This window comes from Botryllus schlosseri, chromosome 13, assembly GCF_051294905.1.
Source record: "Botryllus schlosseri isolate E-star chromosome 13, Bs_hap1, whole genome shotgun sequence".
NCBI lineage: Eukaryota > Metazoa > Chordata > Ascidiacea > Stolidobranchia > Styelidae > Botryllus > Botryllus schlosseri.
Window position 1 is genome coordinate 13322902 of NC_137248.1, and position 27545 is coordinate 13350446.

Genomic DNA, 27545 nt, shown 5'->3' on the forward strand with positions numbered 1-27545 from the left:
ATGGTCCAGACCTAATATCTGCGCACTATTTGTATTCGGACATGCTCCGGAGCTGATATCTGCGCACCAAAGAATCCAGGTATGGTCCAGACCTGATATCTGCGCACTATTTGTACTCGGACATGCTCCGGAGCTGATATCTGCGCACAAAATTCCCCCAGGCATGGTCCGGACCTGATATCTGCGCACCAAAAGAATCCAGGTATGGTCCTGACCTAATATCTGCGCACTATTTGTATTCGGACATGCTTCGGAGCTGATATCTGCGCACCAAAGAATCCAGGTATGGTCCAGACCTGATATCTGCGCACGATTTGTATCCGGACATGCTCCAGAGCTGATATCTGCGCACAAAATTCCCCCAGGCATGGTCCGGACCTGATATCTGCGCACCAAAAGAATCCAGGTATGGTCCAGACCTAATATCTGCGCACTATTTGTATTCGGACATGCTCCGGAGCTGATATCTGCGCACCAAAGAATCCAGGTATGGTCCAGACCTGATATCTGCGCACTATTTGTACTAGGACATGCTCCGGAGCTGATATCTGCGCACCAAAAGAATCCAGGTATGGTCCAGACCTGATATCTGCGCACTATTTGTATTTGGATATGCTCCGGAGCTGATATCTGTGCACCAAAAGAATCCAGGTATGGTCCAGACCTGATATCTGCGCACCAAAAGAATCCAGGTATGGTCCATACCTGATATCTGCGCACTATTTGTATTCGGACATGCTCCGGAGCTGATATCTGCGCACCAAAAGAATCCAGGTATGGTGCAGACCTGATATCTGCGCACCAAAAGAATCCAGGTATGGTCCATACCTGATATCTGCGCATTATTTGTATTCGGACATGCTCCGGAGCTGATATCTGCGCACAAAATTCTCCCAGGCATGGTTCGGACCTGATATCTGCGCACTGAATCGACCTAGACATGCTTAAGACGTGATATCTGCGCTCTAAACGAAGCGTGACCTTTATATGACCTCGATGTCTGCGGATTTTGGTGATATCTGCGATATCTGAGTATATCCACAATGATATCTGCGATATCTGAGTATATCCACAGTAGTGATATCTGCGATATCTGCGATACCTGCGATATCTGCGATATCTGAGTATATCCACGGGGCCGGGGCCAGGCCCAGCTCCTAAGATGCTAGCTCCGGCCACGCAGGCCTGTATCCTGTATACCAAAAAGTGAAAAAGTATAGCACGTACCAAGGTACACTCTAGAGTGTGTAGCCTATCTATTCTAACATAACTCATGACGGTAGAGCCAGAGTGGAATTGGTGGTTACGTCACGCGCAACATTCCGTTTAATGCCTAATTATTCTATGAAAGAATCCCTTCTGTGACGCGTTACTTGTTGACGAAAACAACCACTGTTTCCAGTCTGGCGGTAGAGTAGATTATGTGGTCATGTACTCAATTACTCATATTTAGTGTGAGTGTGAGGTTATCAACTTATTATACGAGTGCCAAGTTTTATAATAATATAGGTGGAAAGGTGAATGGCATATTAAGAGAGATATTCGGCTGAGTACCAAACGATACAGTACAGTACAGACCTTGTGCAGCCTGCAGCCTACACATATATCACTTGCACTGAGGTGAACGCTATATCTTCTTTGATGAATGTTCGTGAAGCATAAATCCATATGTAAATCAGTTGTTTTCAAATTGATGACTTATTATTGTACAATTATAGGTCTGTTTAATTCATTTCGGCTTTTGTTATCTTTGCGGTGTTCCTGGGCGACCCCACAGTCTAATTTGAAATGGATCGTAAACCTATTGCCGAGTTAATAGCATCGTTAACGTCGATGCTGAAAGACGGAATGTCTTACTGGAACGGGTATATTTTTTCAAAGGACACTTGCAATCTGTCAAAATCCAGTGTCACAGTCGACCCCGTCATTCAAAACTGCTTGCAAGATCTCTTTCACAATGGGACTAACATTTCGGACGTTACTGTGCGATCATACCTAAGAAGGAAAGGGGATGAAAAAAGAGTCGTATCGATTACTCCGAATAATGCATCGACACCGCATAACGGTAACGAATTCTTCCACGGCAGCCCTTTGAAACTACAGGACAATCTTGGTGACCTGTCCAGCATCGACAGTATCGTACTCGACAATTCTGTCGTCATGGACCATTCTTATCTTGTGCCGGAATCTGCCTTCTCTCGAATGTTGTCTTGCATATGCTGCGCGATCAACTCGCATGAATTCGAAGAAAACTGCAACTGGGACACGCTGCTGAAGTCTGTATTTCCGATGATAGTGTTTTGCCAATACATGGACAACGGCGATGACACAAACGGTATCATTCTGGTCGATTATAAAACTGATTCCACTGGTAAAGTGTGCGGTTTCATCATTAAAAAGGTTCGAGTTGTAGGTAAATTCCCTTACGATAACTGGTGCGGTAAAGGATCGCAGTCATCCGCTGAACACGCGTCGTTGGTTAGATCTCAGAATCATTTGAATAGTATTCAATTTGTCAGCGACGCTCACTCGAGCAACATCTTATCGAAGCGCAGTGCAACCAAAATGGAGAGTTACTCGATATACGAACTTCAAGAATCCGGCAAACTGCCAGAGGCTAGCGTAGAAATGGCGGGATCTCACGCTGCTGTCTCAGTGGCCTGTGACCAGGTGAGTGTCTTCTGTAAAAAATATTTCCCATTCATTGAGCATGATTTTTTGTTTGACTAGGAATTACAATACTATCTGCTAGCTAAGTCATGTCGCTTGTCAGAGCCAGTAAGATAATTAAAGTTTTAGTATATTATATTCTCAAGGCAGGTAATGGCATCGTAAATGACCTACAAAGCAGAGGCGGTCAGTAACGAAGCACTTCTACTTTTTGAAGTACTTGAAGTAGGTTTTTCCTACGCGCACTGCTTTTTAAGTAATTATGATTTTAGACTACTTCTACTTGACAGTTTTCAGTTTTGTAGGCAAAATTAAGCGTAGACTACTTACTTACTTGTGAATCACCACTCCTACTTCTACTTGAGTAGAAATTCCGGCATTACTTCTACTTCTACTTGAGTAGCTACGGTGACTACTTTGACCACCTCTGCTACAAGGATACGTTGGCCATGAAAGAGCATGCAAGCAAACATGAATGATATAACAGCATATAATAGTTTTGGGAACAATAACTGTATATAGGCTAATGTACTAGATTCAAGTGTAACATTTATTGCGATGACTGTTCAATAATATCAATATCTCAGAACAATGCTCTTCAACAAATCCAATTTTCAAGTTCAGTAAATTTGTAGAAATTGAAAATAAAACATATTATTGGCTCTTTTAACATTCACTGACAGACTGACGGTTTTGCTGCTACTGTCTGTGTCTGACCAGGGCATACAATGAATTTCGTAAATTAGTACCTGAAACTTGACATCCCATGTCTAACTCACTTACTGTTTCAGGTTAAGGAGATCCTCACGGTCAACACCCAGCACATATCGCGCGTCCAGATTCATATTTCACCCTGTCCGGGCGACAAGAGCAGTCCCACCCGGCCATTTTATGATGACATCTTAATTGTTAAACGTCTGTCTCAAGTGACTTTGTATTATCTTCTTGAAATGATGCAAATACTCTTTGAATTGTCAGGGTTATTTCTCGCGTGGGATGAAGAGGAGACAGGTTGGACGATTGACTCTGGTGTTCACAAAGTACGTACGCCTGTTTTTGCTCAATTTAACTTGGTCCACTGCCTACATTTTATGTAATGCTTCATTCCCTTGTGTGTTTTTAAGGGTACGAGCACGACATTGGATGATGTTGAAGAGTTTCTTGCATCCTATAACCAGGAGTGGAAAATATGGCGTAGCTTTCAAAAGGTCGATGATCCAGGTGGGTAGTGACTAGGGCATCGGACAAAGAATAGTTATATGCGAACGAAAAATACAGTTTCAATGCTATATTCGCACTGTTTGCATCTCGAAAGGCCGGTATGACGTAACTCAGCCTCAATGGACAGTAAAGTTGTTCAAAAATAACTTCTTTTTTTTTCATATATTTTGGCTATTAGTTAAAATTGTTAGGTTGACTAAAAAAACATGTTGCACATCAAATTTGACTCAATTCCAACTGATTGATGAGAAACTATCAGTGATGCAAAATTATTAATTTACCATGAAAAATGAATTTTTTTTTCAAATTTTGCTGTCCACCCCATAGTCTAATAAAACTACACACATCAAATTTGGCTCAATTCCCACTGGTAGAAGCGAAGTTATCAAGTTATTGGTGTTCGAAATCGTGGATTTGAAAAAATAGTATTTACTGTGGGTAATCCAAGAATTATTATTAATAAAAAACTCTAATAAATTTTCTTCTACGAGATGGAATTGAGTCAAATTTGTTTTGCATCGTTTTTGTGGACAACTTAACAATTTAAATGTGTTATCCCGTAGAATTAGAAAAAAAAAACAGAATTTCTTTGAAATGAATTCAAAATTTCCCATTACTAATAGCTTCACTTCTACTCGTTGGAATTGAGTCAAATTGGTGTGCAACGTTTATTTTTGTCAACCCAACAATTTCAGCTCATATCCATAAAGATCCGAATCAAAGTTATTTTTGAACAACCCCAAGAAGACAGGCTACACGAGGCCGCGCATATTCATGCTGTGATCGACCCTCACAATGGTTAGGTTGTGCTCGTAAATAATTTTGAACAACAATAACAAAATCATTTTTTATTAGATGTGACTGGGATATATTTGGAACTTTTGAAGTCATTATCACCGTAATTACGCCATAATAGGTAACAGACCAACTCAAATACTCATTTGGCTCTCGGCACCGGTACAAATCAGTCGGTCACTAAATTTCGCCCACCCCTAGCCCCAATTCCACTACACTAGTACATCGATATTGTGAAATTTAGCTTGTGAACAATGGAACAACCGTCCCAATCGTGTGTCGGCAGCAGTTGATAATGTTGCGATCGCCATTCAACCAACGTGTTTTCAGAAGCCGCAAATAACGATCATGTCGCCGCCACGGTGATGTTGCAGGATAGGACGGAGTTGGATTTTACGGAACGCATGTGGGGAGTGTTGAAGGTAAATCGATCGACTAATGAATGATTCGTTTTTCAGTCCTAATCACATTTAAATATACTAGTACAATCATAGGCGCCGACTTTTATTTTTTTACGAGGTGGCGAAGTCTTGTGACGTCATAATTGCTCCATATCGATGACGTCATCGTCGCACTAAAACGCACTTTACTATATGCCGCTGGTTTACGTGCAGCGTTAAACTATTCGTGTGGCGTTTTAATACCGGCCCTGTGATCATTATTATCAAACCATGCAGTCGAGTTATTAAATCGAATCTTAAAACGGTACGAGTACGATCGTACGAATATATAACTGCGCTACTAGTCTGTCCGACGGAATGCACCGAACAGAACTCAGAATTTACGTCACTGAGAATGTCGAGTTGTCTCAATGTTATTCACGCGCAATGGGCTGCGGTGTGAGTAACTAAATACGCTACGCACTGGCCTGGCAAGTTCGCAATTAACACATGACAACTCTCGAACATGAGGTTTCAAGCAGACAATAATGATGAATACAAACGCGAAATCGCGCAGACAATCAATAGTTGTCTCTTGCGATTGCTGGCTTCGCGTTGATTAGCTCGCATCGCGGTAATTGTTTGCAGATTAAAACAGCGGCATTGGTACATTTCCGATTTACGTTCGCGAAGCATTTTGGAAGTACATCGGTCAATTCGTAAATTCAATTTGCATGTCGATGGCCGCCAACACGTGTTGACGGCTGCACAAATTTCCTTCTACGGCCGCTGGTTGGCTATCCCTGGGCAAGAACTAATTCCACTTCCGTGCGCATGCCGCGATCTTATCAATCGAAATCCACCGGCTGCCAAATGCCCAATAGTTTAATATTCGATATTGTTGTTCTCGATACGAGTACGTACAGCAATCAAGTTGATCGCAATATAGAAGGTTCCCTGTTCAAACGAATCGAATAAAATCAGAATTTGTGCCACCCAGAATCTCGTTATGCGTCAATATTTGACAATTGGCATGGCATCGCCTACTGCACGTTAGTAACGAAAGGAACACTGAAAAATGACTTCGTGCGACAATTTCGGAGTACGAATGTATCAAGTAGAAAACAAAACATATGGATGGTTGCAAACGAGAAAGCGTGTATTCTAATCAGTATCGCTACGAATGGGTTTTGAGTTTGACATAGTATTGAGTAGCTTTCGTCGCGTCAATTGTTTTCTCATTATATCGGTGTTTAAGCTGTATTGCTGCATTTCCCGATTAATATAGCTGGCAAAGCCTTCTTGAGAGAAACGAATATGCGCAATTTGGACGCTCACACCAACATACCCTCCAATTTCGTGCTCCGATTAGACTATCGCATGAAGCTAGCTAGCTCAAGAATGGTTTTGTAAACGAATGTGGGCGCACATCATTTAGATTTTAGAAAAGCAGATCGTCTATTTGGGCGGATGGTCGGGAGAGGAGATCTAGGATGGTGTTCATGTTGACGATTTTACGCGTATGATAAGCTTGCCAAAGAGTCCGGAAGTGCTGTCAATTAGAGAGTCCCTGATCTCTGGTGAACAATTAAATATGCGCGTATTACGCAGCCTCAATGACAGTTTTGGCAAATCAAAATCGTCCGAACTTGACGGCACTGATTTCAGGTGGTTCAGACCTGTGTAGTCTTTTAGAACTCAAGCCATGATACACTTCTTCTGATCGTTACGTTCAAGTATTAGCGGGAATCAATTACGCACGTTAAAGTCTCTTTGCAGCGATTCAATGTTATTCAGTTTTGCGATGTCGCTCTTTAATCAATGTAACATAAAGCAATCACCAATTAGCGTAAACTCGAGCGCATTGTCTCCAAACCAGCGAGAGATAGAAGCCAAAGCATGCTAGGCCCGAGACGCGATAGGTAAGCCAGCAATGGTATCTTTCGCACCAGGCCTATCGCAGATGCTCATTGCTCATGTATATGCCAGCGATGATATCGTGTACGCCAGGCCGAAGCCGCCAATACAGATGCGATTGCGCAGGCAAGCGATGGTATAGTGCAGGGGTTCCTAACTTCCGTTGTATAACGGGCCGCATTTTAACAGCAGAAGACGCTGCGGGCCGCAGAACAATATTGACATGTATTTGTGGGCGAATGTTAAATTTAGGCTACTGTAGCCTATTTACCAGTCGTATACGGGCATTTAGTACGTTTTTGTGCATTATAATGGACAGCGTTCACAGGTTTGCAGCTGTTGTTTGTTGTGAGACGATGTATCGTCTAGCGGCAAAAGTAAATCCCTTCATGGAGCATGCATTGCATTCGTTGCTATGTCGGTATTTGCAACTTCAAGCCATCTCACCAGAGAACCGAACTATCTGTTTCAATGCGTGCGCGAGCAAGTATAAAATTACGGTAACTTTTGCGTTACGGAGGCCATTAGCACATTGGGCTGTGAGTGATATGAGAAGAAGTCGGGTGTTCCGGGCCATTTTCGAGCAAACCAATCAACTATTCTCTTTTCCTTGAATGCCTGGGGCCCTGCAGCAACAGCTACAGAAGTCAGCTTTGTCAAGTTGGTATTTTTCGCTAGTTCCCTCCCCACGTTTGCCCAGCCAGCATTTCCTCTACATACATGTCCATTGTCCACTCTGATAAATTTCAACCAGATAATTAGTTATGCAATGTCGGTGGATTCGACCAAGGCTTATTTAAAGTAGTCTGCGCGGCAACTGTTTTAGACACACCCCTCTTTTTTATAGGGAATAATTTCGTGCCCCCTTATCGTCATATCACAAAATGCAACCAGAATGCTAGCATTACCAACGGCTAGTTTGGTGGCATTGAAGGTTATGGCTGTTGATGAGAGAATTCTCAAATATGAAATTCGGACTATACACAGAGCAATTATTAAGAACTGGAGATAAATTGTGCGCAGCGCAAATTCATTTTTAGTTGACCGCAGCTTCACGCCCCCTTCAGATGCTTTCAGGCCCCCGGGGTGCGCCCCCAGTTTGAGAACCACTGCTTTCAATAATGAGTAATGAAACGAAACAGAGATGGTGCAATAAAAGAGCTGAGTATCTAAATCAATTTGTAACAATACCGTGTCAGTAGTAGTAATAGCGTTTATAACGAAAGATGTCGCGGGCCGCAAAATAAACGTCTGCTGCGCCACCTCGTAACCGCGTAAGTCGGCACCTATGAGTACAATGGTTCTCGATGTTTACTAACCTGTCGAACCATTACGCCAGCCAATCTGCAATCAAACAAATATCTACCACAATATCACATTGCGGATCTAATACTTAACTATCAACTACCGGTGCACATAATTAACTTTACATCTAACGAAAGCGTTAAAGGAACATGACCACTAAAACATAATTTCTCACACAGAAGAAAGAATTGAATAGCATATTTATTTTCAGCTGACACTCGTCAGGGGTATTCGTCAGCAACTAGTAGAGTGACGAGTGTCTGCCGAAAATATTCGGGTTCATTTCAATATGAATATACTATTCCATTGTATGTTGAAGTTTTGTACCTCCATGAAGCTCGTTGGAAGAATGAATATTTATAAAATTGCAAATCAGTTTGACTTCCGTTATGTAATTCGCGTGTGTGTCTGGAACCCAACTGAACCCCTAGGGTTCGTTTGTATCCCTGTTAAGAACCATTGTACTTGTATGTACCGTTGATAATTTTGACAAGAATTCTTGAACATATATCAGCTGTGCATGAACACGATGTTTCAGTTACCAAAGTGAGAGGTATTGAGTGTCGCAAAGCCGGAATGAACCGGCCATTTTGCAGCATGCCGTTGTCTTTAACATGTTATACGTGTCTGTTTTAGTAAACTGCTCTCCTGCTGCAGCTGTTCATGTAAATAATATGAGACTGCGGATTGGAATGATTGCGTTTCGACACTTTAAAATACTACTCCGCAAGTTGCCGTGTCGATTTCGTCGTGTTAAAGATTCTCAATTTCAGAAAATAACTTCCGACAGCGAATTGATAAAATCGCTCGACATGATATTCACAAAGATCAGAAGCGGCGGCAACGCACAGCTTTGGCTGCATTCCAACAATCACACCAGCATCGCAAAGCTTGTCAGGGAGTCGTATTCGGTGAGTAATTTAGTCCTTGGATAGGCTTTTAGGTATCAAATAACCTAAATCTAGATTGGGCCGATGTGATGACTCTTTTCTTAGACATCGGCTTCCTAAATTTTGGGGTTACACGCAATGAGGCAGTGGCCCACAAAACTTGGCGGGGTCTGCGATCAAATAAAGTTTAAGAATCCTTGAAGTAGATGGATCAAATATTTTGTACATCTGTACCTTTAAATAGCTGGTTTGTGGTACAAAACTTGTAAATAGCTTTCATCGAAATATCCATTGTAGTAAAACGTTTACTAAATAAAATGACATTAGTCATACTGCATAGCTACTGTAGTACCATGTAGTTTAAAGTTTTTCGCTGCCATTGTTACGATGCAAATTGCATGGTCGGTGATTGTGATATACTCTGCCTTATTGGTTTGCTTTCTGAATCTGTTCAAAACCCTTTATTGTGCCGATTACTCTTGAAAATAATAAATGTTTTTCTACAATGGATGTTGTGTCGAAAGTTATTCTCTCCTTCGTCAGGGAAAAGTCAGCGCAACACCAAACTTAACCATAAAGACCGCGGTCTTGCTCCTCATCGAAGTAGCTCTCGACAAAATGCGTCGCGACTATCGAAACTTCTTCGTGAGCAACCGCATCGTGGCGGGAAGCTGTCTGGACGCTTACAAGCCGCCGGAAGGACCCGAAGTGTCGTGCGACGGTTTTCCGCGCTTTCTCCGCGAGCAGTTCGAAATGGTGCAGAAGCTGCATCACGTCGTCGAGTTTGTGGTGCAGTGCAAGGGCTTGTTCTCTTTGCCGGACGAAGCGGTGTTTTCTGAGGCTAGGTGAGTGCCGGGGTTTTTCTGCGTTACACGATACGGTCTGCTGTCCTATCCAGGGTTGTAATGACTCGAGTCGTGATTTTTGAATGACTCCACTTGACTCAAGTCATTTTCCTAAAAATGCAAGATGATTCGACTCGAGTCAATCTGCGTATTGACTCGAGTCATTGCGCATGACTCGGACCAAGTCGTATGACTCGAGACTGGGTCTACCAAGACAGACATTTCATTGTAATTGCGAAGAATGGTAAAGTTATTACCCTATTAATTTTTCGTCTATCAGTACTGGTACTTGAAGATGATACCAGAAACTGTCGAGAGGGACAGTTAGTATATTATGAAGGTGAAGCATTCGATATCACCGAGCAGAGTTGTAAAAAGTGGGTTTCACACGACCTTATCTCGGAACTGAACGGTCAACACAACGACTTGGACTCGAGTCAAAACACTATAACTCGCACTCGGCACTCTACTCCATGACTTGGACTTGGACTTGACTCGGAGGTGAATTGCAAATGTCTCGACTTGACTCGAGTCAAAACTATAAAAGTGAGATCGACTTGTGACTCGGAGCCTTGTGACTTGGTTACAACCCTGGTCCTAACCGACATTGTTGCAGCATAATTCTACATGTATTGTGCCGCTAACTCTCGATGAGGGGCACGCAAGAAGTACTTCAGCTTGATAAACGTTTCTTATGAACGGAATTTTGAAAGCTATATTGATATTGAAATAAACCTGAGTATTTCTGAATGAGACTCCCACGCTTGTAATGGCTAGAGTCACAATTTTTGATTGACTCAACTTGACTGATTTTATAATCCGTTTTTGAGACTCGAGTCAATTTGTGTATTGACTCGACTTGTACTGAGTCGTTGCACTTCATTAAGTCTCGTATAATCATATATCAGAACCAGGGAGGGTTGTAACCAAGTCACAAGGCTCCGATCACAAGTTAATCTCCCTTTTATAGTTTTGAATCAAGTCGAGTCATTTTCAATTCACCACGGAGTCAAGTCATCGAGCAGAGGTTCGAGTCCGAGTCATTATAATATGACTCGAGTCTGAGTCTAAGTCATTGTGTTGACTGCTCAGTTTCCAGTCAAAGTCTTGGTAAATCCACTTTTTATAACTCTGCTTGGTGGTTGGCATTTATAAGATACAGTTTTCCTCACTTTTAGCAGTTTCTGGTCGCATTTTCAAGTACCAGTACCAATAGACGGCATCCCGCTAATGTGGTTACTTCTCTATTCTTCGAAATTACAAGGAAATGTCGGTCTTCCATGTCTGGGTCTTAAGTCATATGACTTGGTTGGAGTCATGCGCAATGACTCGAGTCCAAGTCGAGTCAATACACGGATTGACTCGAGTCAAGTCGAGTCATCAGAAAATCGTGACTCGCGTCGAGTCATTACAACCCTGCTGGATGGTCCTTATATCTGGCACAGCCTCGAGAGCACAGCAGCTAGCAACATTTTGTGATGTGTTGTGCCCCTCTGTACAGAAAATTTTTGTGCATATTTTAGGATTGTAGATTGGATGAGTTAAAAAGGAATGTGAAAGAACAAAATAACTATTTAATAAATAATTCTGAAACGAAACTTATGTAACTACAAATTGGAAAAGTATGAAAGAATATCCGGCCTCGATTGTCGTGTATTTATTGTGTGGCCTCACGATGTGTTTCTGTCTAGAAATGTATTGCGGAGATACTCGACGGAAAAGCGCGACTTTGATAAGACATTCGTATTCGGGGTCGACTATGAGGCGGTGAGCTGGATGGTCATGGACCGGCCTCCTTCCTTATGGAAATTGATCGCGTCTACCGCGGACAGAAATGAAAAGGTATGTCCTGCGTCAGTACACTCAAGTAAACTTTACTCAGTATAATCCTTCGATGGCCGTTGCAGAGAAATCAGTTTTGTGCATATTTTGAAACTGTGTTCGGTATGGTTTTGAGCAAAGATGGTCTTTGAAGTAGTCGGCTGTCCTGCTCGGGTGGAGTAGTGTCGAAAATTTCTGATCAATTACAAGTAGAAGTAGTGATATTCAGGATTTGCCAAAACTACTTGAAGTGAAACTTGAAAGTAGTATACGGTAGGTCCAAAATAGGATTGTAAGGACTTGAGTTACCGTTTTTGGTTGACTCGACTTGTACTCGAGGCATTAAGCACGTCTCGGACCCGCCGCGTTCTATCGGACATATTCAAGTCTCGTATATCTCAGGACCGATAATTGAAAAATAAGCCCTGAAACTGTCTTTATCTGTTTGAATAGACATGTTTAGAATGAGAAAATTAGTTAAACCTGACTTGAACTCGATACTTAGCAGTAAACACTATGACTCGGACTTGACTCGATTCAAAACTATTGTTGACTTGTGACTCACAACGCTGTCTCTTGGTACTCTTGGCAACAACCTTGGCTGTAAAGTACCTAGTAAGTGGTTTGTACTTCTTGAAATAACTTGAGTGCCATTGAGGACTCTCACTTTCTACTTCTGCTCATAGTAGTTCAGATATGGTTTGGAAAATGGCTGCTTCTAGACTAGAGTAGCACAGTCGACTACTTCTACCCTTGTGTGACTTGCAATCTACAAATGACACTTGTCTTTGGTGGTGAATTAAAATTTTCGTGACAGTAAATAGCGCAAAGCTGTGAGCACAATCTCGAATCGAATATATTTGCCTGAAAACAAATTCCTACACAAGTACAAGTAACAATCGCCAAGACGTCTCAAAATGGAAATGACGCGAAATCTGTCGTCTCCGGTGAAAAGCTCGCCCTCGACTTATTCGCTCAAGCTCGGGGCTGAGCGATCGAAGGCCATGCATTCTGCCATTGGTGAACATCTGCTGAGTGCCTTGCGGTCGACCTTTATCAAGATACATCGGCCCAAGCAATGTCAACGAAAGGAGTTCGTGTACCATCTTAACATAGTAAATTGAACGTTCTCTTATTTGAGTTCGCATTTCATGCTGGTCTATACGATTGTTGATATACAATGTTCTTTCCAATTCTCTACTAGTTGCTGACGATTGCCCTTGACGAGTGTCAGCCGAAAATATTCGGGATCATTTCAATATGGATATAATATTACATATTGAAGCTCTGTACGAAGCTCTTGAATACTAATAATGTGGTAGCTGAGTATTCTCGGAGTTACAACGTAATGCCTGTCTTGGTTATCCGAGTGTCGAGTCATGTGTAATCACTGGAATACCAGTCGAGTCAATACACGAATTGCCTGAAGTTCAGTCATTCTCCATATTTGAGAAAACAACCAAAAAATCGCGACTCCAGTCAATACAGCCCTGGTTAAGGCCCTCATAATCTGTCACGCTGTGCCATTCAGAGGTCGACGTGTTGCACTTGGACACCGGAATACCCGTTCCGAGGCGTTCTTTCCGCGCCAGCTCATACAGACGGAGGCGACGGCGGCAAAGAATACTCGGTAGCGTATTACGTGGCGTTGCAGACAAGCGCCTACTTACCGATTAACCCTTTCTCGGCGCCGGACTTCAAGAATCTGAGGTGGAGCAATTGAGGATGTGCCGTGTGTTTTGTTTCTTTCGGTTGATTGTCAACTGTTCACGAAAATAAATGCTACTATTATGAAGTGCGGTTGTGACCGTTGGTGGATTTATTTGAATGCGTTGCTGGCGAAGCGTTTTAATCCAGAGCTGTCAGTAACTAATCTTTTGCTTTGAGCTTCACTCAGTGGTTGGTAACGAAGTTCTTGATATATCAAGTTGTCATCTAGGGAATAGGGATGGTGTGAACGTCTGAAAGGTTCCGGTTCGTGTGAACGCGAACCTTGTTGAAAGGTTCTGTGTGAACACGAACGTGAACCTCATGACGTCACGTAAGGTCATATTGCTAATTCCGACTCTACATGTCAGTGAAGCTATACCTTGTGACGACTCGGGCCGCATAATGCCACAATGCTGAAGTACATATTGACGTTTTAAACGTCTACAGATGTATCAACTGGGACAATCAATTGATAAAATCATCCCAGAGAATCAATATCTTCTGTCGCTTTGGCAACAATTTCGACGAGGACTTGCGAGTGAATACTTACGCCTTAACTGCCTAGGCCAGACCGGACGATGTATTCGGCGTCTTGAGTATTGCTATACGTTGATATTGAGCAGAGTGTAAAACGGGATACTTGCTACTGATATTATAGCATTAACAAGTTATACAGAAGTAGCCAATACCCGAATCGCACGGATTTGGTTTTAATGATACAATAAACATATGAAATCAAGATGGACCCCTAGCGCCTGCTAGATTTTTTACATCAGACATCGATATCATTTTCATTGATTGATTGAATAAGCTAGGCTTACCATATTTTGGAAATGAAAAAAGAGGACACTTTTTCAGAAATTTCAGACATGCAAAACTGGAGAAGAATTCTCAAAAACCGGTAAATTTTTCCCACTTCGTGATCGGTTGACTAAAAAAAAAGGTCATCACTTCCGCTCAGAGCCCAAAATAACGTTTTTCTCTCCACATTGTCAGGTGGATGACTAAAAAAAAAAAAAAAAAAAGTTCTTCTTTTCGCTCAGAGCTAAAATCACCGCTTTTCCTTCCGAAATACCCGCCGGAGCTTCACTTCTGCGCTTATTTGAGGCATATCACTCGCATTTTCCTCTAAATTTGACCTAAACCTCTTAAAAGAGGACGTATGGTAAGCCTAGCATAAGCATCGTTCGCTGACTATGACTACCTACTACACATGCAGTGTATTTCGCTCTTGATGCTGTGTGATTGCGAATCAGGCTCACAGCCGAGAGTCACTAAATATTCCCAAACGCAAAGCTGGATATTTCGAGCAACCTTTGTAACAAAGCAAGTAAAATTTAAGAGGTGGTCAAGGTGCATGCTCGTTTAGTGTTGAATTTTTTTTATGCTGCCAGCGCCATGCATAGAGTGGACCGCCGTTGAAATGCAAAAAATTTCAATCAAATATGTTGTAATGAAGTGAAAATTGTAATATATGAAAAGGTTCACAGTGCAGAACCTATCAAGGTTCGTTTTTGAACGTGAACCTCTAAATTTCTGAGGTTCACACACAGAACGCGAACGTGAACCTCAGGTTCGCACCAACCCTATTGTCATCTGTATTGGCAGTTGGCACCAAGCGTCTTTCAATACAACCTATTTGGTAAACTGCTTACAATAATAACATCTAGTGCGTGATTTAAGACCGTCGCTATTTCGAATTAATATGTAGGCTGCTACATTATACGAGTAATTAGCATTAAGACGGTAAGCAACAAATCGACATCGCTACATGGCCGCCAGATGACAGTATAACATTGCGCTTTTGTTTGCATGTTACAACAGCAAAAACGTGCTTTCTACGAACTTCGCCCCAAGTCTTCGCCACGGTAACATTTCACCCTTTCATCACCGACAACTCGAACTGAGGTATAGGCTGATTCTCTGAAACTCACTATCTATACTGAAAAGTGAAAACTGATTAGATCCGATAAAATGTCACCTTGTCTATGCAGGGCCGTAACAGCACTTCGTCAGCCCCCCTCCAAAACGTTGGTCCTGCCCCCCCCCTTAGGGTGATAAACCTAACTTCTGGGGGGCTTCGCCCCCCAGACCTCCCTCAGGCTGTACGTTGTTTACCGCTGCTTGTCATATATATTGGGTGTCCGTTTAGTCAGTCAGTTTTCATCGCCTAAACGCGCGAAGCGCGAAGGATTTCTATAATTCATGACTGTATCGGGCAATATGATCAGGAATTGGATATATATTGCTATCAATTTTTATCCTTCTGCTCACGTAATCAGATTTACCGGTAGAGCAGAGTGAGGTGTGTTTGAAAGGGTAGGACCCCGCAATAATAAATAAACATCTCCGGATGTATTGTATACCCGTTGGCAGGAACGAAACAGCACTTCGTCACCCCCCCCCCCCAAAAAAAAAAAAAAAACTGGAGTCTTGGGCTCCCATAGGGTGACAATCCGACCCTCCAGGCCGCCACCACGTTGTTCACTTAGCCACGAAAGTATAGATGTATTGCGTAGTAAGCCAGCGCCAAGCGCGAAAATTTTCGATAATTCAAGATATAATCGGTCAATAAGATCAGGAATTGCATATATATTGCTATCAATTTCTTGTCCTCTACACTCCGTTGCTCACATAATCAGAGTAGAGCTGAGTAAGGTGTTGTCTTGGAAAATGTAGAGCCCGTAAATAATAATTAAACACCTTCGGGCAGGTGGACCCGTTGGTATGACTTCGTTGCATGATGTTATTTCGTGACCTCCTGTCTGCTATATCAAAAATATACAATCGCCGAAACGTACTAAACTAAAAGATCTCACGATTTCAAATAGGTATTTCTTCACTGGCATATAATTCTTCCCTGCGGGGTGGTATTTGTCTTGTAAGGTTCAGATTGTCCAGACAAGAACGTTTAGGTGCCAGTCATTTAGGCGCCTATGGACTATTAAACCCACATGTATTTTGTATATATAACGAAGTTTTCGGTCAGCATAAGGGCAGTCCTTTTCGGCCAAGGTTTTCTCGCTGCCGATTGTTTTGGCACACTTCTTGCAGTCGCATGTTACATGGCCTAAAACTTTATACGTCTTGATGCGTCGTGGCAAGGTAATGGCCGACGCTGATATGCCCATTGCCATAAATCTTGCGTATTTTTTCTTGTGGGAAGAGTACCCAATATTCAAGATACTTGGCAACTTGAAATCGCGCGCAGCGCGAAAAAATTTGATAAAGTTGCTTAAATTTTCAAAAAATACTCTATAATTTATGCTAATTCACGAAATAATTTTGGGCCCCCATAGAGCTCGGCCCCCTCCCCCAATTGGGGGGTTTGGGGTGCGGCAGTTACGGCCCTGTGTCTATGTCGATGGCTAAATAAGCTTGATTCTTGATGCAGCGACTTGATTATCACAATTTCAATTTATCGTTAACAATGGTCAATAAAATGAAAAAAAAAATTGGCGGAACATCTGAGAGCCGTTTCTGGGGTTTTCGAGGTTGCTGATTACGAATATCACTTTAGTTTTGCCGGATTGCAATCGCGAAATATATCGAATAGGAATGTTCCAACCTGACAAGACCGGCCGTACTTCGACCTCTTACCCATTGTTTTTCAATACGGTCCCTAAAATATGTGAGAGCTGCAGACCTAGAGAAAATTTGTGTAAAGGGGCCACTGATCCAGTTTGTTGGCAGACTACGACGATGGAGTTTCAGAACATCATGATTTCTCTTTCAAATTTGCCGAGGGACATCCTGACGAATTCTGTGTTGTAGACGCTGGTATGTGCGACCTTCTCACCGACTATCACATCGGCACATATATTGATGAATTATACCGCTTTTATTTGTCGCAGGTAACGCATATTTTTCCGTTGCCGGCATCAGGGATAGTTTTCATAAGGATTACCCCGGGTTCTACTTGTTAAAACAATGACTCACTGATGATTTGATTTGCTTTTCAAACCTGTTGGACACTTTGTCAATCCACGTTGGATACAAATACACTGGTCTTTTTCTGGGTCCGATAGGTTCTTTATATCAAATTAGCCTACCGACAATGTAGTATCACGCCACTCAATATTTTCAAAACGGGAAGTGGGCCAAGATCATAAAAAGGTTAAGAAACACAAAGGGACTACCTTGACATCTCACGCCTACATCGTTCGTGCACAATAGTATAAGGATCCGTTCATTTACAAACACATTTCTGTTGATAAAAAATGTAGTAATGATGCATGGAATATGAAATAAAATTTCAATCTAATATTCCCGTAAAAATACCTCTCACCTGAATCAAGAGATAAAGAATTATTATTCAAGTTCTAAGATAATCGATCAAGTCCGAAGGATCGTGCGCTGTTTACACCAGAAACATCTGTAATCAGAAGAAGAAGAGGAATGCGTGTTTTGTTGAATAATCCGAGTTTATCGCGGTTTCCGCATTCGAGATTAACACGACAATAACTTATAAGCTCCAACATCCAACATACACTAATTCACTGGAAAAAATCGTGTTTAAAAGGTCGTACATCGGACACCTACGCATAGTACTTTGACCTATGACTCACGATATCTGAATGCGGGTGTCGTTACTTTCCGGAAGGTCATAAGCTAAACCCGCCGTATAATTAGCAGGTATGTGGAATCCTAATCCTTTTTATCAGTCACACCTATACAGTAGGAGACCTATCGCGCACATTGTGTTAGCTTGCCGTCGATTATACAATTTATGCGTTCAGAGATGTTTAGCTATTGGTCAGTCAACGACTGTTTGTTTGAACTTACATAATGCCCGTATATCCTATCGGTAATATGAACATACAATACAAATAAACATGAATCGCAAACAAAAGATTCATAATCACGACTCTGTCTGCCAACTACATTAAATTTCAATTTGCATTCCACATTTCGATTATTTCATGCTATTAATTAGTGGTGAGCCGGTTCGGTTTATGTTCGTGTTCGGTATGCGAGTTTTGAAAATTCAGAGATTCGCTTTCGAAAACGAATCTCTTTATTGTTCTACCCTGGTAACATGTTCGTGAAATATCTCGATCAATCTGCATTCCTTGGATTTAGACCTTATCACGATGGCAACAAGAAAGGCTATTTAACTGAATACTATAAGAGGAACCTAACAATGTCATAAATTGTATGGATTTTTGAGAACGTTGCTCGTCATATTACGTTATTGTAGTTGTTAATAAAAATGTACTTGGCATTGGCCTGTATTCCCTGCAGTGGGTGTGTTATCCTTGTGGGGCGAGACTGAAATTGTCGATTTGTGTCTGTGTTGCCGAATAGTTACTGGGTCACGAACATTCTCGGAGCATTCTTATAACAAATGATGCAATTGGGGCGCTCTTACGGTCTCAAAGTGAAAGTGCACACTGAGCAGCGATCTTGTGAATTTTATTAACGAGATGTTGTGATCAAAACATGGTGTGATAAAATCATATCGTTATGAGTGTATGGAAGAGAGTGCAGCTACTGTTACCTCGGCAATATCGTATACGGGGTTGAACAACAAGGCAGAGGGCTTTAAAATGCATCCATAATTCAAACAATTCAAAGCAGATTTTGCAAATTTGCCTACGGTGAGCCTCGTGCTTACCGATAACCTTTGATGAATGTGCTCATCCAATCGGAACCGTTCAGGATTTCGAACCAACCCTACCGGCATGGCACATCATGTTACGCCCTGTCCAGGTAAACAATTTCGCTGCCACTGCGTAACTTACCTGGTGCAGATGAGAGAGAAAGAGAGATCGCATTTGAGCAATAGGCCGGGTAAGCGTGAGGCATGTCCCTGCAATCTCCTGGCATTTGCTGATTGCAAAGTGGCTTGCCGAAGTCGAAAACTTGCATCCGTATATTACATTTCTGCGCGAGCAGGCCAGCGACGATACATTGCGTAATGAAAATACGCTACATTCCGTGCGACAAATCCTGTTATCGGCCTAGCATATGTTTGAGAAACATGACGCAACCCATTTCAAAACTTCGATATTTTCAATATTTAGCTGCCTAGTTGGTGCTTGTCTTGTTTATTGTTGTTTATTCTTTTAATCACATACGCACGTCAGTTAGTCGCTTATCTCCGTGTAAGGCGTGCTTTTGTATTAAATTCATTCCAATAAGAATTAGACGGATACATTAAAGAAGTATTTCAGACAGTGTCCACTGGTCGCGACAGTCCGCACCTCGCACGGAATTGGAGATATCTCACCCCGAAAGTAGACTATACTCTACAAAGAACGTTACCGAGCATATGTGCTTGAAAACTGCTGACCAAACGAATATACGCAACACATACAGCCCTGTACAAAATGTGATACAATCAGATTCAGTTGCGTGATCAGAATTCTGTAATAGCGGGATATCTGTTTTTACTCGCGTTTTGAAATTTAAGATCCGGATGAGGTGTTTTCGTAAACGTGTAAAGTGACCATATACTTACTTCAGTCTTCAGTTACGAGTAACTGTCATAACGGTCCTGCTGACTTCCTCATCACACTCAATATCAAATTCCAATCTTTAAGCACTGGGTAATCATTGAATTATCCAAATAACGTCTCATTGATGCTTATGAAATAGGATTGTAAGATTTTTCCTCTTAATCTTGCGCAAAACCTTTACCTTGTCCAGAAGCGTAGCTCTTAATGGAAGATGTATATGTTGTATGTATAGTATAGCCTATACATTGGCGGGTAAGAGTGTATTTGCGTGGCTGGTGCCCAACCTAAATTTGTACACCCGCTGCCACACATCAAGCTGGTTGGCTACGTGGTGCACAAATAGCGGGAGTTTTCGGAACTAATAGTGCGCTTATATAAGAACAATGGTGCTTTCCCAGACATTCTTATCAAGATTCACTGTGTTGACCATTTTTGCCTGATTGTCTTGCATATGAGAAGAATGTATCAATAATGCCGATGAATACAGGCCAACTTTGCATTATAACGAGGTATTGATTTTCTTTCCCGGTGTAGACCGTCTGGTATATAGGCTTTCATTTCAACAGGCACACAGGGATGAGTCAATTATCGAAATAAGTTTCACGAAATCGGATTCGATTAAAAATAGAATCTTACCCACCATATGAACGATATTGATGTATATTTTCACGTGTCTCGTTACGGACATTTAACACATATTGGCAGGCTGACGTATCTAGATCTCACGTGGTAACACGATTTTGGGTATTCACCTATATACTAGGGCGGAGCGTGGACCGGAGCCGGACAGGATATCTGACCGGATTTTAGCATTTTTGACCGGAGCCGGTTCAGTGATTTTTCGGATACGGCCGGAGTCGGATCTGAGCCGGATCAGTACTTTTTACTAGGAATATGATAGCCTTACCCTCTTACAGCCTCGAATCAATAGTTGAAGTGAAACGTTCCTCGAAATAAGCCACATGCTAAGTCCAAGTTGGTACAATTACTTCAGATAAGGGTTCGGTTTGATCTTTGAGTTTTTAATGTCCTGTTTGCATTGTTTCAATCAATATTCAATACCATCGTGTGAGTAGATAATGATTATCGGAGATTTTCGGACGGGATCACAGTCATTTCCAGAATCCAGCCTATGAGTCGGACCAGGGCTTTAAAAAATAGGATCGGAGTAAGACCAGAGAATTTGTCGATCGGATCCGCACCGCACTACTATATTCACCTATTTACCGTTAGCGGAAAACTGTGATGGTCTTGTCTATTGCAGGGATCCTAGACCATGCACAAACGCACATACTGTTGCACTACTACTGCATTTAACGATATTTAGCTCGCTCCTATACTGCTACGCGAGCAGAATCCCTCGACTACAACGCCATCAATGGCGAAATAGGCGATAGGTTACAAAGGGCGCCACCTATTGACTAAGACGGTTACCATACTTCTCGAAAAATGTGATACCTTTAAAACAGTGGTTCTCAACCTGGGGGGCGCGCCAGGTCAACTGAAAAAATTTTTCGCGCTCTGCGCGATTCACCTCCGACTCGTGCATGTTTCTCTATATGTAGACCGAATTTCATATTTTTGAATTCTGTAATCAACAGTCATAACCTTCAATGCCATGAAACGAGTTGTTGGGACTGCTATCATCCCGGTGGGATTTTTGATATAACGATAAGGGGGCGCGAGATTTTTCAGTATCAAAAAGGGGGGCGTGTCTAAAAAAGGTTGAGAACCCCTGCTTTAAAATATGTAGTTACGGCCCGTACTGAAAGTCATACAAAGAGCAAAATTTTCGCCAGAAACAGAGACAGAGAAGCGCGGACTCTGACTAAGTCTCTCCCTATCGTGAATCTTCCATTCAATCCAATGTAACTGTCAACACGCAATGCTTATATCTCGGAGATAATTTTTACAGTGGAAAAATTAGATCGGAAAGTATCCGATCGAGAAATACTCAAGTCAGTAGCTTAAAAGAGTAGATTTAGTCGAGGGTTCCCATACTTGTAGCAGTTAATCGGAGGCCACTACTTCAAAAATCTGTTGGATAAAAACTCGCGACTGACGCGAAATGATATCTGACTAGGGTTGCACACAAAAATCAATTTAAAACAAACATGTTTAAAACATGTCCCTTTTTTAAAACATGTTTTTATTGTTTTTGGTTTTCGCTTTAGCAATGACGTCATGAATCCTTGGCTGTGACGCCATAGTGGATTGGAATAGACGATTGAAAATATTGGCGATATAGCTCCTTCGGCCAAAAAGGCTGTCATCCACTGTCATAAACAGACCAAAAATATCTTTAACCGGGACTAAATCGTTATGCAGCATTTTTAAGGTCGATGGTCATGTTCATCATCAGAACATCTATTCCGTAGCAATAATCGATATCTACTACCTATAACTATTTAAGCGACGACGATTTCGAGGGTTGCAGGCACTCCACATCGTATACGTCGAATATATTGGGTGCAAATCGTCCGTATAGGCGCATACTACGTGTTTTTGGGCTTTTATGGCTTAGTTATACAACTTTGGGAAAATGAAAAAAAAATTGTAAGGCCTTGTTTTAAAACACTGTTTAAAAGATGTTTCAAAAACCATTTGTCTTAGACGCAACCCTATGTATGACACCATACAAATAGGTACAATTTTCGAAGAATAAATTCAGTTGTCGTGGTGCGGGGGATTTAGTTTGCAACATCCAAAGTCTAAGAAGCTCCAAGTACAAATGGAATTAGTCTAAAAGACATAATCACTTGGGCAAGTACTGCAAGAAGGCAAAACTTACTTAAAAATACCCCGGAAAAGTAGAACTACTTCACTACCGACCACCTTTTGTATTAATTAAAATCTATGTTCATCCCATGACACACCTCCACTGTACTGCAACTCTAAATTTACAAGCGATGAAGCGAAAAAATGTTATGAATACCTTTCCAGGAGAAATGTGGCCACCGATGTTCGAACGCTCAGCTTAATGTTATTGATGTCCCTTGATGGGGGCCACCAATCTTTGATGTGGTAGTGTCGCGATGTGCGAATAAATGATACATTATCCCATTATGCTATCATAGTTTACCAAAACATCAACAATGTTTATTTCCACTGGCAATTTGCACAATGTATGACGCACGACATCAAAAGGCTTCCTATATACTCGTACTTAAAAATATATATGCAACGCATTGGTTCGATACCTTATGCAGATGAAGCAATTCTCAATACCTTCCTTGACGTTGCCGTATGGCGTATACTGTTGATAACTCTTCTGGAAAGAATTCCCAATTGAAGCACCATAATTATTCACAAAAACATGAGCTATATGGTTCAGATCAGTTCATATATACGGAATGCATTCGCGTAAGAGGATATATCCTTGTTACCATGGGCCCTCCGTGTATCCGGATTAAGAATTCCTATATGTGATTGAAAATATAATTCGTAGAGCAATCTCATATCCGACGATGACACGTGGTTCTGTTGTGAATACATTAGCAGGGGCGTGCTTTTGTAATATGGTACGAATATCGCAGCTGGCGACGTCCGCCACGCTGCATAATTTATCTTCACCGTTACGGGTAATGATGACTGATTTTTGTAAGGAAAATACGCCTTCATTTCCGTATAGCTGTCAAGTCGTAAACAATAAGATATTATCGTAATATTTGAGCATTCCTACCGAATCAAAAATACTTTGCCAGACCAAACAAGGAATAAATATGGATATGGACGGAATGTCATAGAAAGAAGGATGGGAAGTGCAAGCTTCGGTGTGCATGTGCATATGAATGGCAAGCAGATCAGTGACAAAACCCTATGATAGTTTAGCATTAAAAGCCACTATGAGTATATGACCACCGAAGTCCAAACATTTGTTACTCATATCATGTCAAGAATAGTTACAAAGATAGAGAATAGAGTGGTCGCTGCAAGGGCTGAAATATATTTAAAACTGCACACCTTTTCGTGATACTATTCTAGGCAGAATTTGATATCTCATGCAAAAGTTTAATCAAGTAGTTTACATGCAAACAGACAAACCATGATTTCGAATAGCAATGAAACGCCGTGTCATCGATGGTACAGGCGTTCAGGGAAACAAAACAATTTAATTTACGGCATTAGAATAATGTTCGCAATACCAACGTCCAGCTGTTTACTTCGTCATGGTTTGAGCCGCCCTGGGATGCCATCGCCCAGCAATCTCATCACCATACATTTGGTATGCTACTATGCGCAATGAATTTCTCCTATTTTCTAAAGGCGATGACGCGTGTTTCGTTCGTTGTCATGGTAAACGACATCATCAACGCCGTTCCAACGTTGAAAACAAGTTATCACTTTTCCTATTATAGTTGGGTGTTTATGCGGTCGGCCAATTCCTGGAATTGCTATCAATTTGAGCTGGAACATATTTGAATAGGGTTAGATCTTCATGCTTTCCATATACCTGCTCAAGGCTCTTCCGAGGATCAAATGTTAATAAATCTCCACTCACCCTAATACATATGAAGGCGAGTAGCGTATCGGCTCGTTCCAACGCAGCAGTACCAATGGGTTGTCGGATCGATTCCGATAGGCGTTAACTCTAGAATACCTTCCTCAATATTAGATATATAGTATACTATGTGAACCGTGCTGTAAGTGGTCAGCTCAAGAATCACGATAGAGAATTTCGGCCTCCGGTGAAAATGACCAAAGATGTCGAAACAACGTGAATAAGAAACAACAACCATTCATATTTTTATGCGCGCAGTTTCTGTTCACAAACGCAATCATTGTTTTCTATAAGTGAGATAAATCATTGAAAAGTGAGAGACAAATATATCCTAAACTCAATTTAATATTAATTACTGAAACCATCCGCCGCCAAGTATACGAACGTGAAATTGAGTGGCAATGAAAATACAACTCTGCAATGTAGCAATATTGAGTTATACTGCAAAATCGACATCGTGTAAACACTGTATTTACAGCAGTCTTCCCGACCATACGAAAGCCATTGAACTGTAATGGAACGCAAGCTATAAACTTAACTCTCGATGCGGATTATCACGCTTGTAATCCGCATCCGATTTTTTCGTGCTTTATTTCAAATCTCATTGTACAGTACACGTACAGTGGTGGGTTGCGAAATTGCATCGGAAATGTTGTGTGTGGTTTACTGGTAACTGCAAATAGCGCGTATATTACATTTTGGTTTTCATTGTCACAAGATATGATCCTTGCTTATCCACCCGCGTGATTATACCATGCCATTATTGCATACACTCACTCCATGCGAGTATATTATTCAGTGAAAAAAATAACAAGAATGAGTCATTCATTGTTAGTTCATTGTCTGGCGAAAAAATGTACAATCGCAAACGTTACACATTATCATTGGCACAGTAAAACTATAGCGTTGTTTTCCCCAAGCATTGCGTTTTAGTCAGGTCAGGTCAACCCGTCAACGCCAACGCCATCATATATATACCAGGCATGGCTAACCTTTTTTATACAACGAGTTGTACAGATGTATACGCGAGACCATAATTGGGCAAAACTACAAAGTGGGCCACACATGTGTCAACATCAAGGATAATATTTTGTGCATCTGGACTGCAAATCTTCCAATACCAATCTGATAATGCGTCGGTTTCAGTTATACATGCAGCAGTGGAATATCTTCTGGCAATCTATGTTTCAGAATTCATTTTTGATAACAAGGAAGACGTGGAACGAAACAGAATTACCAAAGAGACTGTAAATCGTTTCGGTTATTCAAAAAAGTTTGGAAGTAAATTCAATAATGAGAGATTTACTATTTTCTGCACGATATTCAGTCGCGTAAAAGTCACTAATAATACGGCTCCTCCTGAGGCTATTTTTAATAGATTAAAAAATGTTATCCAAATTGCACTTCCATTTCTGTTTTATGCTGAAAAGACCAAGGCATCGAAACTTCTATAATACAATATTTTCAAATTAAACGGCATGCTAAAAACAATTTACTGAAAGCTATCACCTACTTCTCAAAGTTTTCTTATAGCCCTCCTTCTTCAGCAATTCTGTTTAATAATCCTATCGGTAACGCAGCATCCCCACAATCTTTGAGTTTCAGCAAATAAAGTAAATCGGTCAACGCGATGAGTTCACTAACTAAGGATAGTTTGATCGCTGGTTATTAAACACGAAGTTAGGTGTCCCTTCCCATCCATTTGATGGATAAGAGGATGGCATTTCTTTATTAGCGATCTCCTTCACATACATCGTCTTGGATAAGGGTCCTATTAAGACAGGATATCGTGAGTGATCTTTCTGAAGGACAGCTGTTATAGCGTGAACTTATATTGTCATTTTAACTATTGATATGCCTCCTCGCCACCTCATCTGCGGTGTCTTACAAAAAGCCTAGAAGTGGGCCGTGCTATAAGTCGGTAGTTGCAAAATAAAAATGAGGAATATCGACCTGGTGTATATGACCGTAGTATAGTCGACAAACACCACGAATACCCAACAAAAAACTATTGATATGCGGGACAGAAAAACTATATAATTCACGTGATTTTTCCACTCGCTCTTGAATCCCTCGATCTGAATTCAATAATTCCTAGTCGGGTAAAGTGCTTGTCCATTCAATTGGGTGTAAAAGTATACTTGAAATGTTGCGACGGTCGATAGCTCCCTGCCACTTTCACATTTCCAAATGTGTCGCCCTAGCCAATCCTCGGTGACTGCGAATACAGGAATGAAATCCATGATTGACCGCAAACTATCCTGGAAGCGCTGTTCACTTTGCAAACGTTGTAAACAAATTTTAACGAAACTCTTTTACTTTCTGAAAGTTTTTACAACAGATTGGTCACAAATATATATATCCGTAACGTGACTTTAAAGCTGTGGCAACCCGCTATGGAGCTTCTGGCTTTTTTTTGTATAGAGCAGCACACCCACTTGCGGTAAATGGAAGTTCTTCACTGAAATATATATTTACGATTTTCATTATATATATCCAGGGATATATAGAACTCTGTATATATATATATATATCCCTGTATATATCTTTGGAAATGTATGGAGCAAGATGATGCTCTAGATATTTTAGTGTTTTATCAAAACTCCATTCTTCCGTAAATCCCGCTCAGCCTTCCATTTTAAAACGAAAACTTGGAATTCGGAGATTTCCGTGTACTTATCGCATGATGCGCAATTACTAACAAGTTGACAATGCCCAGCAAAGTGTAATCCGGGATATAATATCAGCATTCGCTGATCCATTGAATTTTACATAACTTAATCATCATCGGTCGTTTTAGTGCATAGATGCTAACGTATAGGTACAGAAATGAAGGTGTATATGTCACAGAAAGAATCATCATTTGTCATGAGCTGACTGTGATCGAAAATCTTCAATAGGAACTAAGAGATTATCGTAGTATTGAACGCACTTGAGTATTATATTAGTTACAGAAAAAGAGTCACGCTTCGATACGAATTATCCATCCAAGAGTTACACCGGATAATAGCGGTTTATGTGACAAATTC

At 41.2% G+C, this 27545-nt stretch overlaps 2 protein-coding genes across 2 annotated transcripts in view; both read left to right on the forward strand.

Moving 5' to 3' along the window:
• The window catches only part of LOC145453227 (BCL2/adenovirus E1B 19 kDa protein-interacting protein 2-like), a 213560-nt gene that overhangs the window by 36696 nt on the left and 149319 nt on the right, over positions 1–27545 (forward strand). The window lies entirely within an intron of this gene.
• LOC145454073 (protein zwilch homolog) lies at positions 1665–13639 on the forward strand. Its single transcript, XM_080332066.1, has 9 exons — positions 1665–2670; positions 3462–3585; positions 3649–3710; positions 3795–3891; positions 5017–5108; positions 9062–9199; positions 9722–10023; positions 11715–11865; positions 13376–13639. Exons 1-9 carry the CDS (start codon positions 1789–1791, stop codon positions 13565–13567), a joined length of 2040 nt encoding a protein of 679 aa, XP_080188192.1. The 5' UTR covers positions 1665–1788; the 3' UTR covers positions 13568–13639.